The 20,372-nt window shown below is 44.2% G+C and overlaps 1 protein-coding gene across 1 annotated transcript in view; it reads right to left on the minus strand.

Annotated features, from left to right (window-relative positions):
* Positions 1–18,263, minus strand: part of PARD6G (par-6 family cell polarity regulator gamma) — a 64,963-nt gene extending 46,700 nt beyond the window's left edge. The window contains exons 1-2 of the mRNA XM_053978598.1: positions 18,166–18,263; positions 5,075–5,297 (exon numbers count right to left, since the gene is read on the minus strand). Of these exons, the coding sequence (XP_053834573.1) occupies positions 5,075–5,297; positions 18,166–18,237 (295 nt within the window). The 5' untranslated portion in view covers positions 18,238–18,263. The remainder of the gene's footprint in view (positions 1–5,074; positions 5,298–18,165) is intronic.
* Positions 18,264–20,372: the final 2,109 nt, after the last annotated feature.

The raw sequence follows: 20,372 nt of genomic DNA on the forward strand, positions 1-20,372 counted from the left end.
GAAAGACAATAAAACAACCCACCATTGCTTTTTCAGGCAGACCTGGGCATGATTCCCATTAGCACATTTTTATTTTAAAACTGAGTGTGATTGCTCTGATTTTATAATACAAGAAAGCTAAGCACAGATGTTGGTATTTAGAGCTGCACAAAACTTTGCCAGGTAAATAACAAATTGCAGAGTTATGAACTGCTTCTGAACATGCACAAATACATTGTATGGCACAGCAGTTTAAATATATTAGTCACTGTATGCAGTTGAAGAAAGACAGCATCTTCCAATCTTTACATTAAAACAAGGCAAATCCAAAACCCAACCAGGTAAATGCACATTTTTCCCCTGTTGATTTTGGATCAAGCTTTAAGTGAGAACCGATGGTAGACAGCAGTTTTAACTAGTGAAGGAGGAAAGCAATGACTGGTGTTCAGTGCTGGTTTACTGTAACAGTAATGAACTATTAAAAACTATAACTACAAAAGAAAATACACTTATACCAAGTTTCTGAAGGTGGTACTTGATGGCTTTTTACATACTATCAGTTTTCTAGACTGCAAAATGCAAGACAACACAGATATCAGAAGTCATCAGCCTTCTCTAACTTCCATCCATGCCAATTAACAGCTGCAGTTAATTTGTGGTTTTACTGATTTATGACATAAGGCCCTGCTCCATTTTGCTGTGGAGTGTGGTTTAGTGTAATGGCTATTAGAATGTCCTTCAGCTTGTTCAGATTTTTTTTTGCCTTTCCTGTTCCTGCAGGAAGTGTAATAATTGACAAAGTTAACCTGAAATACCAATTTGTCACCTGCCACTTCAGTGCTTCATCCTATTTGTAGGCCACATACAATAAAACCATTTAAACCTTTACAAAGCTTTAAAATTAGCTGTACTGATGGAGAGATTGTGAATTTGATCTAGAATTTGCTTTACAATTGACAAAGTGCCCCCCCTTTATTAATTCATTGTTATTTTTATAGAATCAGAACATACCTCCTCTTGTGGACAAATCAGAAAGGCTTCTCAGGCAAGCTCATTTAACCTCAGTCTGGCATCAGGATGAGACTAGATAGGCTGTGCACCACCTCTGCCACCTCCTTTGCAGCTTGAGCTACAGCAGATTTTCTGCTACTGCCCATGCAAACCCTATAAACCCGGCTGACCCTGGTAGGAAGTGAAGGTCTGGACAACAGCAGCCTTCATCAGTTCTGCCAGTATCAGAAATCATTAGCCTTGATTTACAGTGGTGTGCTCAGTTAACCACTCTGTTCACTCTGCTTTCTTTACTTGGTCCTAGACATGCCACTTGGACAAAAAGCACTGCACAGAGTACTGACAGGGTGATCAGCTTGTTCATTTTGCCACACTTCCTTGAGTTTCTGAACTTTCTACATTGAACACACCCCAGTAGATAACACAAGCAAAAGAGGAGAAATTTTCAAATCTCTTTTACTTGATAGGCCTCCACTTACATCCTTATACCCATCCTGCAAAGTTCAAGGAGTCATTTGAGGCAGGTTTACAATGAAGAATTCATTATAATTCTGCAATTTATTCCATTCTATTTAAAATGCTCCAATACAGATCAGTTTGAACACATACTGTGCCTCTGTGAGACAGGCATTAAAGCAAGATTTGATAATATTTTAATTCCATTTAATCATACAAGAAATAATGTAATGCATTCAGAGTATGTAACACTAACTCCTTTCAGTTTTTCTGGTTTATGTTTCTGCTTGAATTCATAGCTTACACTTAAATATTTTTGCAGTATACAAGAGATTGTTTCAAGTGCTGTAGTTTAAGTCAGACACAGACCAAACAGTCTTGAAAAACGTGATCAGCATCATCAGATAAGCTCTTCTTTGATGCAGGTCTTGGGTAAAATGCAAAAGTTATTATGGAGCAAGTCAAACACATTCTCAAGTTCCTGCATTGTTCCAAGGTCTTTGAGACATCTCTCCCTTCCACAGCAGCAGGCACCTTCCATAGGGAGTTCTGTGTATGTCTGCTATCAGTTACAGCTGAGTGAACAAATCCTCATGCTCAAAGCATCAGTTGTAAATCACTACTGTACTAACAAAGCCAAAAGAGCCACGTCAGTCTACAACACAGGACATGACCCATACTTGCAGCCTGGGAAAGCAAGTCAAAGGAGAATTACTTTCTTTTTATAGCCTGGTACTCTAATTAGGACTTTTGTCCACACTGTAATTTGGTATTGGAGGAAAAAAAAAAAAAAAAAAAGAGCAGCATATACTTTAAGCAGACAAATCACTATGAGCTATAAAAACTTGCTACAGCTGAATTTACTCAAACATAACCTGAAAATGTCCCAGATTCTTCAAGACCCAAAAACTATGAACTGCAATTGTTGCAAGCACAATGGGAACATCAATTCTACGCCTTATTAAAATGGCTGGCAAATAAGCACTAACACCCCCTGTGTGGGACTACTGTGATCCTGAAAAATTTGAGGCTCAGGAGATTTGAACAAAAAAAAAAAAAAAAAAAGAGAGAGGGGAATAAAACAGCCATACCATACCTGGACACCAACCTGGCATGAAGAGCCCCAGCAATGAGCACAATGTTTGCCTCTGGGGACAAGTGAGAGAGAGGCTTTTGAACTGAAAAAGTGCAAGACTAAGCTCAGATGAAAAACATCAAACTAGGAAACTGTTGCTTGATTATTGTGCAAAGACTAAGTTACCTATTTGGCCACACTGAGAATGTTTTAAGTGTTTAACATGACAAGAGAAAGGGTAACTCAGCTATAAACTGGGAAAACAGACAGGATGACTAATCATGCAGTTGATAAACAGTTTGCTTTGCTAGAAAAAGAGACCTGACCTTCAACTATTCAGTCCTCCTGTGCCTGCATACTTCTGCTCTGTTCCCTGAAACTCTCCCTACTCTACAACACAGAGAACAGCCTCTGGCAGCCAGCTCCCAGGACTACTCCCACTGAAAAGCAGTTGTCCCTGCTCCAACAGCCTAGAGAGCCCATGCTCTGCAGTCTCCTTCAAAGTCCCAAGAGAGCACTGCTCACATATTTTACTAGCATCCCTGTCACGCTAATTTCCTGCCTCTGAAGTCAGAATTTAGGGTGCAGGCACACCACATTCCCTTGAATGGCACGATGATTTCTTGGTGCTAGTCACCTTGTTTTCTTGTGCAGGTCTCCAACAGAACGACCAGCATGGCTCTATCACCCCAGAGCAAAGGAAAAAAAGACAAAGATTTCACCTTCATTCTTGAAGGTAAACATTTCTAAAGGCTTTGTCTAAGCAAAGGAGATGAGCATGACTGTTGGGGATTATCCACAAGTATGAGCCTCAAATGTTAACCTCAGAAGTTCCTTATGAAAGTTAGCACTAAGCAAAGGGATGGGCCAGAATCTACTGTTCTCTTCAGCTTTATAGAGGGAGAAAGTGTGTTGGGAAAGATTTCAGGCTTTGCCACATGTGAGGAAGAACAGGCCCGTCCTCCTTCATTTGTCAGCATGATTCTTTTCACTGAGCAACAGGTAAAATAAAAGCTTTTTAAAAAGGAAATATTGCCCTTTCCCATCAAGGTTAAAAGTTATAAACCTTAATAACCAGCACACTTCTCCTAGAAGAAGAAGGAGAATTTTTTCTATATGTAGACAACAGCTCTCTGATTTCCCTGTTTCTGTGATCAGCATTTCAGAGGCAAACCCCTCCCAGTGCAGGCTTAGGTCAGTGGTTTCAGCAGTCTGTCTAGAGCCCCGGGACCTGTGTTCTAAAGAGGACTGATCCAGAGACATGAATAAACTTAAACTGAAGTAGGCATGACAAAGTCATGCAAAGGATTTCTCATGGCTTGACCCACCATGAACATTAAGAAGCCCTACCTAACAGGCATTGCAAGAAGACCTAATCAGATTTGTGATACACATTTGCACTTTCTGCACAAGAAGGAGGAGCAGGTTTTGTCCCATAGACATTTCCACTTACCTGATAGACAGACCAACTAAACAAACTGCTCTAAACCCTCTTCTCAATTGGCTCCTTGAGCATCTAAAAATCACATTTAAAAGGTGGTAGACAATATGCTCTGAACAGACAGGAGCCACACAGCCCTGGATGTATTTGATGACACCAAATCAAACACACTACACCAATGAGCAGGTTGGAGCCTCTTGCTAAATCCTTTTCAGTACACAGCAAGAGTCCAGGCCAAAAAAAAATCACATGACTGCTCCAAGTCTCAAATCAAGTCTTGTTTCTGAATCTGTTGCTGACAAGATTTTAATTCCAAAAGCCCTGTGCTATAAATCACTAGATGGCTGAAAAAAAAAACTGTGGAGGAAGTGTTAACAAGTGTTAGGTTCCCCTGGGATTTAAGGAGCTCTGTGAGAAGACACCTTATTATCATCTTCTGAAGAGACTGCCAAACATGGTTCTTAAAGAGAATAACACATAGGCCTTAAACCTGATGTCATCTTGACATTCAGATAATTCTACCTAAGGTTTGCTTGATGATTCAAAATGGGAAGAATTAGCATTCCTTAGTGTAAGGACAGAGGGGGGAAAAAAAGTCATCATTTGCCTGTTTGCCAGGTTAACACAGCCAAACAAGATGTCATTTGTGACATTTTTTTTTTCCTTTCAGAACTACACATCTGTGTGCATTCACACACGGGCATGAATAACTTGGGTGTGACACTGACTATCAACATGGATAGATAAGATCGCTAAATGTGAAGTAATGGTACTAAGATCCCCTCCCTCCACCAAGTGGAATGGTGCACTTGGCATGCTCAGGTGATGACAGGGTATCAGCAGCACAAGGTGCGTTCACCTCAGACAACAAAGGGGCTCATGGTGATTCTCAGCATGGTATCCTTCAAACACCTTACACAGGCAGCAGTGCAGTCCCTCTCCCTGCCATGAAGCCATGCCATCTTGCCAGCTGCAATGAAGTGCCTGTGAGGAAGAGCAAGATGGCTCCTAGATGCCTCTTACATGATTTCAGCCTTTAAATGGGTGCCACAAATCCACTCTTCCCCTTGCCGCGGCACGCTCTGAGGCACTGAAATGAAACTGCATCTTACCTTGTCTTTGGATAAAAACCCTGAGCAGTGGATGAGCACTTGAAACAGCCTTGAAGAAGTTGTCATCATTATTAATAGGGAGAAGGTCTCCATGCACATCAGCATATCCGATCATCACTTCCAGGTTGGCTATGTGATGAATGTGAAGAATTAGTTTGTAGAAGTCTTCAAACTTTCCTGGCTTGTAGCGATCCAGAGAGAACCTTCTGAATTCTGCCCCAAACTGCAAGAGAAAGCAAACAGAGCATCAGCATATGTGTCACCACAGGCCAATGTTCCAGTCTGGCATTTGAACAAGGTGTAGATCACCTCTCTTCACAGAATTAGAGAGCCACAGGATCAACCAGGTTGGAAAAGACTTCTGAGATCAAGTCCAACTTCTACTATTCAAACCTATTCTGTGGTGAATACAGTCACATGTTGGTGCTTACAAGCCTATTAGTGGCCTTTTAGGTCCTACCATCAGAACATAACCATGGCTACCAAGATATCACAGGTACACCCAATTGCTCCACGTAAAAAGAAACCACATTTTTAAAATATTAAGTTTTCATTAAATCTTCTAGAGGATAACTGCATTTGTAGGACTTAACTTTGAAGGTCCATCATTCATTATCATCATCTCAGGCATCCACAGAACCATTCCTCTCCAAAGCAGAAGTATTCACTCTACTGCTTTCAAAAGAAGTTATTCAGCTATTCAAACAACCTTAAAAAAATTCTTTGCACGTTTCCCATCAATACCACTGGGATCCCAACCACAAGACCTTTAAAGAAGCATGGTATGTGAGCACACAGCTTGTTATTAGAAAATACACTCACTCTACATGACCCCTGAATTTCCTGGCAATCCATGCAGCAGAAGGAAAGTTAGTTTTCATGGCTTTAATTTTTCTGTCACTCCACTGGTTTTTATTTTTAAAGCTTTACAGACCATTAAGTGCTTGTCAAAAAAAAAAAAATAGCAGGGGTAGGAGGGTGTGATTTGGCGCAAGACAACAGAAAATGTTATAAATCCATGAGGCTGTTTTAAGTAAGTAAAAGTGACTGAGATTAAGATTTCAGTGGTTCTTATTTCTGATATTAGAAACAAAATATGCTGTTAAGAACCAGAGGGAAGAATTTGATCCTCTGTTTAAGGAAATTACAATAATGAAAACAGGCATCTAGTCAGACTAAGCAGCTTAAATCACCTTTCTGGTACATTTAATTTAATACTTCAGATTGTATAGTATGAGTAAACTACTGTTCATCAACCAAACCTCTAAAGCCATCCTAACTCACTCTTGAATGCAGGGAACCACAGCCACAAATCCAAGAACAAGTAAGGCTGTAACTAGGTCCTCATGTAAGTTCTTATTTGCAAAGCCAGCCAACACCAGGGCTAGAAACCAAAGACATAAAACTAACAAGCATAGAAAAGAAAGAAGAAGGGGGAGAAACTTCTCTAGACAAATTCCTCTTCAAAATGGAGAATGACTTGCTTAGAGGTTCTCAGCTGTTATATCAACCATACATGCAAGCCACTCTTTTGCTGAGACTAACAAAAGTATGAATCACCACCATAATCATCTTCAAGCAAAAAGGAAAAAAAAAGAGGCCAACATAACTCTACTGGCTTTGGGCACAAGCATGTTCTCAAATTACTTCCGCAGTTATGAAAATCCCACTCTTGAGCATCAAAGCCTAGTGGTGATCATCTGAAAGCTTGTTTAGTCAAATTATGCTGCTTGTTTGTAATATTAACTGCTAGTTCCAGTTTGGATTTCAGAGTGCCCATCCAAATGCACATAAAGTGAACAAACCACAGCTGGTCCCAATGGAGGAAAAAAAGTCCTCCTTTGTCCTCCACCGCCCACTCCTTTCTACAAAAATCTAAGCAGCAACTTACTTCTGTGGACACACTTCAAACCAAAAAGAAAAAGCTTAAGTCTTTTTATTTAAAAAGTATCCTAAAGGTTTTTTTTTTTTTCTTAGATTCAAGCTAGAAAAAGCCATCTTCAAGTGTCAAGTTTAACACCTATCAACATGATAAACTAAAGGGGAAGGAACAAGACCTTTGTAGGTTTTGCTTAGAGTTGCATCTACTGTTTTGCAGACCTGAACAGGATCCCAGGATTCCTTGGGATTCCCTTAGCCAAAATGCCAGGGCACTCAGACGCCAATCCCAGTAACCATTTGTTTACTGGACAGCTTGTTCAGGACCATTAGCACACACGGTACTGTGGAGGAAGCAGTTGCTGTTCAGTCTTACCCCAGGCAGTACAACACCCACTCTACACAGTCCCCTTGGACCCATGGTCTGCTGAGGGAATCCATGCTGCTCTGCCCAGCACAGCTGAGGCAGAGCTCGGGACATTGCACCCAGCAGGAAAGTGACATGGAAAAGGACAGAGAAGAGCACTGTGGTTACTTGCACTTGGCTGGTATGACCCAAAGCTCAGCTTAATTTGCCACATGAGAAGACAGCTGGCAAAAGGGCCAAGCCTCCCAGCCTAGCCCCTGCAGGCACACTGGAAACTGCTGATCAGTGGAGCCTGATATGTGGGAATGCCATTGTAGGCTTGGGGCACTGAGGTCTGACAGGAATGCTGTCCAGTCAAATTGACTTGTTCACATGTTCAGCCTTAGGAAAGCCCAAGAGTCCATTTCATTTGCCTGGGAATAGCACAGTAGTAAACAAATGCAAAAGTTTTCACTTGTGCTTTCTCCATGATCCAGCTTTTTAAGGCAAGGGAGCTAGAAGGTGATTCTGTAGAGGAGAAGGGAAGAGTCAAGAGATTTAAGCAGATAATGAGAATGTCTTTCTTTTTGTTAAAAGGTTAGTATTACTGTAGTAACAGTTTAGCTGATTTATTCACCCTGTGTATATACACAGGCAGCAACCATTGTCTGTCTTTTCAGAAGAGGGGAAAACACTGCTTCAGCTCATTCATCATCCCCCTAATGAGGCTGATAGAGAGTATGGCAGTAATAATGGGGTTTGCAGTGCCACTCAGCTTGGAGACTGGATGCTCTGCGTTGTATTCAGCCAGGATTTCAAAATATCATCCACCGTGTATCTTAAAGAAACTAGAAATTCTGATAGCCAAAACGACTGATCTGTTTCTCTAAGCCACAAAGTTCATCTTATCATATCCCTTCACAGAAAGATACACAAGGACTGGTGTCTGCCAGCAAAGTCTCTGCCAGAACAATACTGTATTTCACTGTTTGATAAACTAACAGTTTTAACAAGCAGATTAGTTTTCCATAATGAAGTAAATTACTCAGGCCTATTTAACTAATGCAAATACTGCATCCAGTATTGCAGAAGTCAAGGACAGGAGGAACACAAGGAACTTAAAAAGAATTTAGTCTGACAGAGCTTATTATGACTGATAAAAACAACTTAGAAACAACTGTACATTTTGTTTCACAAAAATAACCTCCACCCCAAGTTCCTCAAAGTATCGGCCAATCACTGCATTTGTTGTCTGCAGTTTGATGACAAAAAGCACCCAACAAAATGCAACACATCAGGCAGGAACCCCAAACAAAAACAGACGCCCAGAAAAGTGTTCTGATAAAAGTTGTGAAGACACAGCTAGCTGATCAAAACTTACACAGGCTGATCAAAAGCAACCAACTGCTTTCTTTGGCTTTTTTTCTGGCTAAAGGGTACAAGAGGTCAGAGGAGATGAGGGAGCAGGATTTTGAGGTTTGTTTACTTAGAGAGCTGTTGTTTTGTGAAATGAAGGAGTTATTTGCAAGCAAAAGAGAGCAACTCTTTTTTTTTTTTTCTTTAAATTTTAAGATTCAAGATGTTTACGGAGCCAAAAATGAAGCCCTATGTTTATGAGGTGCCATCCCTCTAGTTTATTGCTGGCTTTGAAATCAGGCTATTGTAATAAGAAGACATCAAAGAGCAACATTTAGCAATAAACATGAGTTACATTAGCCACCTACTTCTCTCATGAAATAAAAAAAATCAAGAACAGAAAGAAGGCTAAACACTTTTATCCCTGCATAGACTGTAATTTCTGCTTGCATGTGAGATTTTCAAAACTGGGAAGACCTAATCGGGGATGCTTTATCAGTGAAAATGAGCAGGGGGCAAGAAAGAGGAGGAGAGAAGACAATATAAATGTTTTTGTGCTTGCTGACTTCACCTGGAACTTCAGAGCTCTGCTGTCACATTCATGTCTCTGTTTCTTGGTTTCTTTTTTCTCCCCCTGTTACACCTTTCCCAGCTCACACAGCATTCTCTGGCTCTGCTCCCAGCCTCAGAGTGGCTGTCACTAGTGGCAAGAAGCCACCAAGCAAGCAGATGTTCTCTGCAACAAGTTCTCTCTTCAATGGCTTGCTCCAGAGCAGCTCTGCTTCACTAAAATGATCGAGCTAGTGGAAAGTGTGAGATTTCATGCCCTCTCAGATCTCGTTATTTCTTTCAAGAGAAAGTCACAAGAGCAAGACAGCTTCTCTTCTGTTTGCCCTTCATAGAAATCCCATGAGGGACACAGTTTCACTATCTTCAGCTCCAAACTTCTTTCCTGATTGACATCATGCCATACTTCTACTCCTCTTCCTTCTATTCCCTCTTTTTTCCCTCCCAGGGAAACACAGCCATGCTTTAGTATCTTAAATGCTTAGAATAGTTGCTCTTACCAGAGAAAATCAGTGGTTCCCCTTCTTTTTCCTGCGTCTCTGACACAATGTTTCACATCTGATTTTGTTTCAAGAACAACCTTTGCAACACCTTCAACCCTCTCCAGGGGCCTGTAAGGCTCAGTTCAGGACAACACTTTCCTCTCTTCTACATCTACTCAGAAGAGAAATTCTTATCTCTCTGTTCCCATCACCCTCAGACCACCTTCTACTCCTGAGATGCACCTCACATTCAGTCCCACAGATACTTGGCTGTCAGCTCAAGGGCAACTTAAAGCCAAGGTTACCCTTTCCCCTGCCTCACTTACCTTATTTCACAATTTTTGAAAACTAGACCACTACACTGCTTATTTTGCCTCACCACTGCATGGCAGACTGTGAAAATAGTTATCCACAAAAACAATTTTTTCAGCCTGTTTGTTTGGAACCATCATCCCTTTCTTTGCCAGCCTTGTTCCAGTAGTTCCTCTCCTATCAGGTCACCCATGTAGCTGCTTTCTCCCTACCATCTCTGTCAGCACTGCCTCCAAGCAGCACACTGCCAGCTTTCCTCACTATCCCTCCTCCTGATATTTAAACCCCCAGTGCCACTCTCCTTCAAGAAACAATTGTTTGCAGGAAAGCAAAGACTTTAAAATAAATCAGTGATTTAAGTGCCAAGTCTACCTTTCCAAAAGGCAGTATCTTCCTTTTTTGATTCCAGTCCCCTGCCTCTCTGGGAACAAACCAGAGTTTGTTTGCAAATGATGTGGTCCTGTATTTTTGTGCAACACACACTCTGACACATCACAGAGCTCAAGCACAAATACAGCACAGGATGCATACATCTATGGCATGTCACCATCAGCACGAGGGAGAAAAAGAAGATTTGGCACCTTGCCACCTGGAGGGACAAAGCAGTCAGGTCTGGTGAACACTGTGATAACCCTGTGAGCCTAGCTTCCTGCAGAAATGCAGCCCTGTCCTACTACAGGTCTCCAGCAAGAGCAAACCACTTTTAGAACATTTACTGAGAGGTATCTACAAGGATACAGGAAACCTGCAACCAGTAAGGGCTCTGGCTGGTTGCAAACTTATTTAAGACCTTTTTAGCTGCCGCCAGAGGCTTCCCCATGAGCTCAGTGCCAGCAACAGCTGCAGAGAAGTAATTTGATGCATATGTACACACACCCCTGGCCAGACCTGAAGGGGGACTGGGAACAGCTGTGCAGGGAGGAAGCAGGAGGGATGGCACAAGGCTGGGTGGCCCTGGGGCTGGTGTACCACACCAGCCATTTCTGCTGGAATTAACTTCAGGCATTTCCAATGAGAACGGGAATACCTCCGTACAGGGAGATTTTGCCTTCACGTAGAGGGAGGCAGCATCTTCCAAGGTACATTTCATCTTTTAACTCATGGCCTGCCATTGTAAAGGTAATTAGAGGCAAGCAGTGAATCCTTGGAAAACCTTTCTTGGTTCCTAAAAGCTCAGATTAAGTGCACACAAAGTCTCTCAGAAAGGGAATGATAAGGGACTACAGAGGAAGGCACTATGAATTACACCTCTGAAGCACTCCTTGGAGGTGGCTACTCCTGGAGCCTGTTAGACAGAGCCTGCACAGCTATTTTAACCTCACACAGGAGGCATTCCTTTGACTTGGCTGTAAACAACATTAATTTTCTGAGGTGCTCTTTAAAGTTGAAATGTCCATTGTTCAGTGTCCTTTAGAACTGTTTCAGTGTGGTGAGACTAAGTTTGAGACTACTCACATAAGACAGACTGGCTGGATGAAGTTTTAAGCAGATCAGAAATTCCCAAGTTACTAGACTAAAATGTATTACAAACAGGAGAGAAGCTGGAGGCAGGATCAAGAATGGGAAAGCTGGAACACAAGATGGCAGCCTTCTGGTCAGTGCCATCCATCCAGTTAGCACATCTGGTACCCATACCAATATACTTGCTTCAGGAACATTGTTGGAGGAACTACCAACTTTCTGTGACAAGACAGACCTGAAACTACATCAAACCTGAGCACCAGAGCATATCCTCCCACCACAGCATGCTCTGTGACACCAGGTAGCTCAAAGCAATGGTCCAGCCTTCCCTGTATCTCCTAGAGGCACTACTGCTCCCACAGTGCCAGAGTACATGTCAGAGAAGTGAGTTACACTGCACTGGTGCTTGCTGCAGCTGTCACCTGAACAGAACCATCCCCAGATGACTTGTCTGTGCCACACTTTTCAGCTGAAAGGTTTGGCCTCTGGGCTGTGAAGGGCAGCAAGCATGCACAGGACCTGCTGTCCTGGCTCAGCTGAAAGCTGTGGTCACTTTCTCTCATGGCACCTAGCAGACAGACTTAGGGTTACTAGGTATGACCACTTCAGAAAGCTATCCTACTATGAAGAACAAAGATTTGTTTGTAATGAGAGAGGAACCAGGAGTTTAGTAGGTGCTATTTAGCACATCAAAATAAGCACAATACCTACTGTGAAAAGCCCAGCAAACTGGGAGGGAAAGGAATAGAGGCAACACGTCTTAAGAGATTCATGTTTACAGTCTCTTTCTCCTGACACGTTTTGCAACAATCCAGACTGTCTCAAGTTGCTATTACTGTGGCACACTGTCTTCATTTGAGAGGGGGAAGCACTGCGGTTTTCTGAGTCCGTGCCACATTTGGTTTGCATATAATCAAATATGTTTTCGAGCTCAAAAACAGAAGTTAAATCAGATGGTTACAGAGCTTTTTACTGCACTTATTTTAGTTTTATGCCAGGTATGATAAGTATGACCTTAACTTGGAAGAATCTAAAGTACTGCTTAAAAAGTTTAAGCAGACTTAAAGTCTGTTTTAACATTCTGTAGCATTTAAAAAGAGCACTGCTTTTTGATCTATTTTGAAGTGTGCTACACATGGAAAACTTCTCTTAAAACTTCAGAAGGCCTGTACAGCTTCAGGGTTAGAGTGAAATCAAAGTACACAAGGCTGGAAAACACCATTTGTAGACCTCTGTCAGTTAACACCAGACAGTGCAGAACCAGACCTTTAAAATCTCTTTAGAGGGGGCTATTAAGAGTAAGCTTGCTCTTTCTGCTATTGCTGCAATCTTAACACTGCTTGATGTTACACTTTACACATTTCAAATACACAATGGGTATATATACACTGCCATAGCTGAACAGTCATGTCCAGCAACAGTCATACAATACCAGCAACTTTGGCAGGGAGGAAGATGCAAAAGGTTCAAACCATCAATCTTTATGTAACAGCACAGGCACACTTCTTCTAAGAAAGGGGGACAACACGTGAGCAGGACAAAGCACCCACAATCTGTTTGAATGCTACATCTATCTGGCAGCTGAGCAGGCTTGCTAAAGCACTGACTGCTACACGTGCCTCAGACCAAAACAGTCTTTCAGCTGCTAGTGACTTCGTAAGAGCATGGAGCACAGTTGATCCCAAACATGCTTTTTGTCTTTGAACACCGTAACACTATCATGCCTACTCAGGACACATCAGAAAATGAATGAAAATGTATTAATAATCCATTTGCGGCATCCATCTAAACACCAACATTTAATGCGAGTCAAAACAGGATAGGAAAGGAGAGTATTAAAAAATATGGTTACAATTAACTGGTTCTGTTTATCTTAATGGGTTTGCTTATGGTAGTAGGATGTTAGTCATGTTATTGTTAATTTGTAAAGCAGTTTGCAATGCAAGAAAACATGACACTACTAATAAGGCAGAAATGTGACAGTCAGCACGTGAGTCAGGTAGCTGTGCTTTTACAATCCTCAGCCACTATCAAAAGTTCCATTGTCCGAGAGGGTTCATCAACAACAAAGGGTTCTTCTGCAAAGTACTTTTATCAGGGAACAACGAGTACATTTAGCCAACTTTGAAATCATGAAAATTTGTTCTTACTAGTACATACAGTTCACAGGAATTCATATAGTAGTAACAGAAAAACAGTACTCTGCTGCTTTTAAGCCAGAAACATGGACCTGTCAGTTTCAAAGTAAAAAAAAACCTCCAAAACACTCTTCCATAAACAATTCAAACTGCTATCATTTGAAGGCCCAAGGCAATCTTGTACTTCTATTATTCCAAAATACCTAAGAGATTGGAAAAGAAAATCACATTTGGGCTCATAGTTGCCCTCCTACTTGAAAAACTGAGTATAGTATTCAAGGGAACAAAAAACCAAAATCTCCTTTCACTCAGAGCAAGACAAAAGAAGATTGGCTACATGGAGTTATAATTCAAGAGAAGTTCCATCACTAATGTAGGAATTCCTATTTTTAAAGCATTTGGTCTTCTGTAGGCTTATATTCATGGGCAAAGAAGCTTGTAACCTCTCTGTAAAGCTAAAGACAGAAAATGAAAAATAGGTTAAGAACTCTGCCTCTGGCCACAAGATCCCAAACAAAACAAACACAAAAAGCCCCACACATTGCAGGCACTGGAGCTCTTGGTAAAAGGGGAAAAAAGGGGAGAGAAAGGGTCATCTGGAAACCTTTTTCAGAGATTAAGAGGCAGTTTCTTGAGAGGGGAAAGATACTTCACTTGTCACCCAACAGAGAAAAGGAGCCAGTGAGTACTAGACACATGAGAATACACAGTTGTTCTAAGCCAGCAAGATAATGTGTTTTCAGATCCTGTCTAAAAGGGCTGAAACATTAATCCTGAGCTACAGAGACAACACCTAGATAAGAACTGAGCTTCTAATTTATTTTGTCATGAAAGACGGGATAGAAGGGCTAAGGTATAATTACAATTCAATTAATATTTTCTTATGACATGTGCTAACTTCTAAGCAGGTTTCTCTTTACCCTTCCTCTTTTCTATCTAACAATAAGCTTTAAAGCGTTTTGATTTTAAGGTCAGCTCTCTGAGGATGAGGGTGAGGAAGGGAAAAAGCAGGCAGCTGGACAGAAGGGGACTTCTTAAAGAAGACGACTGCAGCAGTTTCCACCACTGCCATGTGTGAAATAGAGGTGTGCACAGATGGCAGTGGGTTTTCCCCTTCAGTATTTGCTGCAGCACAGAGACCCATTAAGCTTTTGTAACACAGTAATCCAGAGAAAAAGTGACCTGGTATACACCAAAAGGTACAACACAGTGCCACAAAGCTCATCCTTCTGCAATGACAGAGCCAGAGAACAGATCACTGACAGTGTGCCCCCACAAAGTCACAGACATGAAAAATCCACAGACACAAGAATTGTGAGCTGAAGCATGCTCTGGGCCACGTTCCCAGCAGGGGTGATGGGTCAGGCTAGGTTCAGCAGAGCTACAGGCTGGTTCAGACCCGCAGAAATCCAATCATCCACAAACCACACAGGCCTACTGGACAAAAAAAGGGGAATACCGCCTGCAGGTTTTGACCCGATGGAACAAGAAGGATGCTGAAAACTGGAATGAGTTCAGCCATCAAGATGCTCTCTCCTTCTCCTCCTCCTTCCCCTCGCCCCCCCCTCCACCGCTTCCAACACACAGATACACACACTCTTTGTTTTTAACAACCCTCTGGCACACATGGAGAACCTTATAACTTAAGGATACTTGGGGATTTCCAGAGAAGTATCTTACCCAGCACAGTACTTAGTGCTGACAAACTCTCCCCTTTCAATAATCAAGGGCACAAACTGACTTTCAAGAACTTGTTTTTTGGAGAAAATGAAAGAAATTCAGAAAATCCAGAAAAATCCAATTTCACGGGATACATTTCTGAATTGTGACTAATGCAAGACACCAGCAGGATGCTGGTTTATCCTTAAGGAAGGAACCACTTGGTTATCATAACAGAGGCAGGGATATCAAAACCCCAGCATCTGCAGACTATCTCCCATCCAACACCCCACAACCATTTTTTCCCAGAGCTCCTTCTGATCAAACTCAATCTTCAGAGGAGAAAAGCTGTTTCACACCATTGTGTAAAAGCAGCACTCTCTCACACTCAGCTCCTCTGCTAAAAGGGATTCCACCTGCCCACGGACTGCCACTTCCCCAGCCTTTGAAAAGCCACCAAGAATCCCTTGATCCCCGGCCAGCAGCATGCCCTGGCGCAGAGGCTGAGCTGCACCCACCTCCACTCACCTGGCAGCCTGTGCTCTCAGGCGATAGCTGCAAAATCATGAGTTCTCAGACTCAACTTTCAAGTTCTCAGGCAAGCCCAGACAGGCTTCATACTTACAAAACACAAGCAACTAAGTGTTTAAAAGGTTGACTACATGGGGCTACCAAAAGTAGCATTACTGAACCTTTTGGTTTCCCCAGCCTCAGATAGTCCATGCAAACAAAAAATCTCAACACTCTGTACTTCTAGATGATTACAGCACAACAACACAGTGATCCACAGGGACAAGGCTGCCAGCATCACAACCCACCCTACAAGAGCATCATGTTTTTGTAAGAGGTATCAGGTTTTTATACACCTTGCCCGGTACCATTGGCCAAGAGCTTTTAAGTGGACCTCCTTCAGATCACTGAAGAGTAACTCCGTGAGAGGGAGCCTACGAGCTTACAGGCAAAATAAAACCATCGTGCAATGTCAGCACTGACAGCCTGCTACATCAACAGCCTAGCTGTTATTGTGTCCAAGTCATGCTAACAGTAAAACTCACGAGCACCAGGAAATTCAACAGCACGGCTTCCAGTGACACACGCTGCAGGTTCACAGATCATCGCTGGGTGTAGGCCCTCAACTGGGTATTTTGAATTTAGCTTCTATTTTAAGTTTTCTTCCAATGCAATGGAGTTCTCCATACTAATTTCTGGGCTATCAGCAGTGACAACCCTGAGCTACAGAAGGCCTTTAGTCCCACCCATGCAAGTTTATTTTCCTTCCCTCCAAAAATCCACAATTATTCCTAGGCTTACAATCTCCCTATACATCACTCTGTGTCTGTAGAACCAGGTAGGATTCACTTACAGAAGTCCTGCAGCTGTAAGGGAAGCTATGAGCTTGTTATTATATGGTTACTTTCTAATTGTTAATAGAACAAACTCAAGTTATGGCAACATTGAAGTAGAAGAGAGAGGATGAACTTAAAAATTCTCGTATGTGGTCAAGGCTTTAGTTTAACACTCACAGAATGTAAGGGGTATAATTCAAAAGACAGGATCTGGAGCATTTGGGAGCCACAAGGAATGTTGTGGGTGAGTTACATCTCAGAACCAGTACAAGCTGAACCAACACTTTCCAGCTATGGAAGCAGAATGGAACTTTCTAGGCTAGTGGAGCCCTTTCAATTGGCAACAGCAGGTTAGGAAATAAGGGCCTGAACCCACATTTCAGGTGCCATGTTTAGAAATGATTGGAGGCTCCCTTGGATACAAGGTACTTCTCCCACTGAAGCCATCTCTGCTCTATGTGTTCCTCAACGCCATTTGATCTGAATGCAAATTTTAACAGCAAAAATGGACAAAAATGAGCAGCACCAAGCAGAGAGTCCCAAAGACGTCACCTCCAACACCATCTCAGCAGGTGATCAGGGACTCCGGGAAAGGTTAACGTTATCCATACTCTTTTCAACGTATGCATTACTTACACATTGCCTGTTACACGTGTACAAAACACGGGCTCTCAGGGAGATTTCTCAGTTTTGCTTAAATGCTACTTATTTTTGCCCTCAGAGGCAAGATTTTGATGTGCTGGTTCAACCGAGAGCGACCAAAGTCTCCTGAGGAGAGCTGAACACGACCAACGCCGGGCACAGCCACCCGACCCCATCCTTGCGGCGGCCAGCTCCGGCAGCCCAGCCGATCTCGGCTCCTTCCCCAGCACCACCAGCTGCACCAGCGTGCACAAGCCGCCGCCGGGGCCGGCATCCCGACACAGCCGCCGCAGGAGGGGGAAGCTTCCCGCAGGTCTCCCCTCCGGCTCCTGCGGCTCGCACCTACGGCAGCACCGGCGGGGAGACCCGGCCCCTCTCCCTCCCGGTCCTCCGCTCCTCTCCTCAGAACGCGTCGGGGCACTCGTCCCGCCTACCGGGAGCCGGTCGGAGCACCGGGCGGCTGAAACGCCCCGGGGCGGGGCGGGAGCGGCACCGCCGCCGCGCCTCCCGGTGCCCCCGGGCCGAGCCCCAGCCCGCCCGCCAGGCGAGGCCGGCGGCGCTTCCCGAGCCGCCCCACAAAGTTACCGCCGGAGTCCCCGCGGCGAAACAAAAGACGGAGCAGGAGCGGCGGGCGCCGCGCCGGGGGCGGGCGGGGAAGGGTCGCGCCGCCGCCTCGGCCGGGCAGGGGCGGCTCGCCGGGAGCTGCGCCCGCAGCGCTGATCCCGCCTCTCCGCCGGCCGCCGCCAGCCCGTCCCCACTCTGCGGGCTAAGCCCGGGACTCGGCTCCGGCCGCACCGGGCGGGGACGAGAGACACGGGGGAAAGGGGCGGGGGGCTCCATTCATTTTCGGGAGCACCACCGGGCAGGGGCGCTCCCGGCCGAGGCCGCGCCGCGGTCCGCTCACCTTACTCTTCACTTCCACCGCGCTGCACTCCAGATACCGCAGAGTCTGAGATTTGTTGAAACTCCGGTTCATCTTCCCGGCCCCGCTGCCTCCCCCTTCCCGCGCCGCCGCCGCCTCCCGCGCGCCCCCGGCCCCGCTCGCGCCGCGCGCTCCGCTCCCGCGGCCACTTTGTTCCCGGCGCGCGCGCGCGCCAACGGCAGCGGCGGCAGCGGCCGCAGGGATCCGCGCGGGGCTCGCGCTCCGGCTGGGCCGGCGGCGGGCGGGCGCCTGGGGCCGGCGGGACACGCCCCGGACAGCCCCGGGCACGCCCCCGCTCGGCCCGGGCACGCCCCTCCCGCGGCGGCCGCGGGGCTCCGGCGCTCCCCGCGGGGCTGCGGCGCGGCGGGAGTCGGTGCGGGAAGCGGCGCAAAGCGCACCCGCGGCACCGCCCGCCGCTGGCTCCCCGGGTGCCCCCCGGCGCTCGGAGGTGCCCGTTGTGCGCCTCAAAAGAGACCCGCACGAAGTTTTCCAGACGGCGCTGATTGTTCTTGAAAGAGGGTTGGGATCTGAAAAGTGCTGCGAGTCATTAATTTGAGACCACAGATCGCCAGGTTTGGGAGGAGAGTTTCCACCACGCCCTCCTTGAAATAAATCGGTGGACCGCCTCCCTCTGCTAGCAGCTCTGACTAATTAGGTAGGTTATTAATTAGTGAATCTCGAAGGAACTTAACTTCTTTACGTCTTCTGCCAAGGATCTTTTTAATTTTAACAGACCTTTTTCCTTCAGTCAGCATCTTTTAGTCACTGGGAGCCTTTGAAAGTGGTATTTTTTTCCTACACAATCCTGCCCAAAACATCGAGTCGTGATGTACAGAAGCTCAGGACACGGCGCAGACCTGTGCAACCAGTTCTCTGCTGCTCTACATGTGCTAGGATCGTCTGCCCATCTAAGCAAGGAGCACAAAGCCCTAACAGACAAAAGCCACCCATCTCTTCTCCAGGCTTGCTGGGCAGGTGTCAATGGCAGTGATGGGAATAAACACGAATTTAGGGGCAAAAAAAAAGAACTGAGTTGACTTTTCATGTGACTCCAAGTAGGAGGATCAAAGCACATGGCCCAAATACAAACCGGCTCCATCGTATTGGAAAACGGACCTGAAATGAACATTTGCCACATGTTCTGGGCTTTTGCACTGTGTTTGGAAGGCTTGCTGTAAGTTAAACTGCAAAAATAAAGTCTAGAGAGCTGAGAAAGGCAATGTTTGTGTGAACTTGATCTTTCCTCTTTTCATCTTAGCACGAGCAATGCAGCAGCTTTGCTTTCCTGCTGTGATGGCCAAGGCCAGGCTGTGGAGATACAGCATCCCCGGGGGTGCTCAGAGGCTGAACAGCCCTTTTGGGATGTTTCGATGTAAAGATTGATCTTGAAATCCAGCAGCTGGATCTGTATGATTTAGTGCTTCAACATCTGGAGCAACAAGGCCAGTGCACTGGCATGAAGTTAATCAGTAGCTGGAGGATTGGTCTTCAGTCCAGTTTTTTGAAAATTTTTGTTTCAATTTCTTTGGTCAATTTTTGTTTTTTTTTCTGTGTTTTTTTTTTCTTTTTTTTTCTTTTCTTTTCTTTTTTTTTTTTTTTTTTTAAGGTACAAAGTTCTCAATAGACAGAAACCAGCAAGCAATTTTAGTCTTAATTTTAAATTCGGTACTTGTTGTATTTGTGATGCCCATTTGAGAAGTACACATTAAACTTGCTTGAGTTTATTTTATGCTTACTTCAGGGAGCACAAATGTTTCATTACCATCTCTTTTATATTAATAAAGACTCTTCAAACTAATAATGCCTACAGATTTGTGTGTAACTAGAGTGAGAATTCAATGAAAATTAATTAAAAAATATATATATATCTTTGGGTGAGATAAAAGCTGGTAACCCATACTGAATTAACAAAGAATGAAGATACATGTTTCAAAGCAGAAAACAGGGGTTTATTTACCAGCAGAGCTAAAGGGATTTCCACTCTCCCTTCCCCAGCCATTGCAGATCCTGTTCATATTTCCACCACCACATGAATAGACAACCCTCTTCTTCTCATCTACCCTGTCTTTGAAGCTAACAGGTACATTGAGGACAAAAATTACTTTATTTGAGGAGTGAAGCTAGTATTTTTTCTGTTTCTTCTGTCCTGCAAGAATTTAGAAATGGTAGGTTACTGCTTCTCCTTTTTT

Source organism: Vidua macroura, chromosome 1, assembly GCF_024509145.1.
Source record: "Vidua macroura isolate BioBank_ID:100142 chromosome 1, ASM2450914v1, whole genome shotgun sequence".
In the NCBI taxonomy this organism is placed as follows: domain Eukaryota; kingdom Metazoa; phylum Chordata; class Aves; order Passeriformes; family Viduidae; genus Vidua; species Vidua macroura.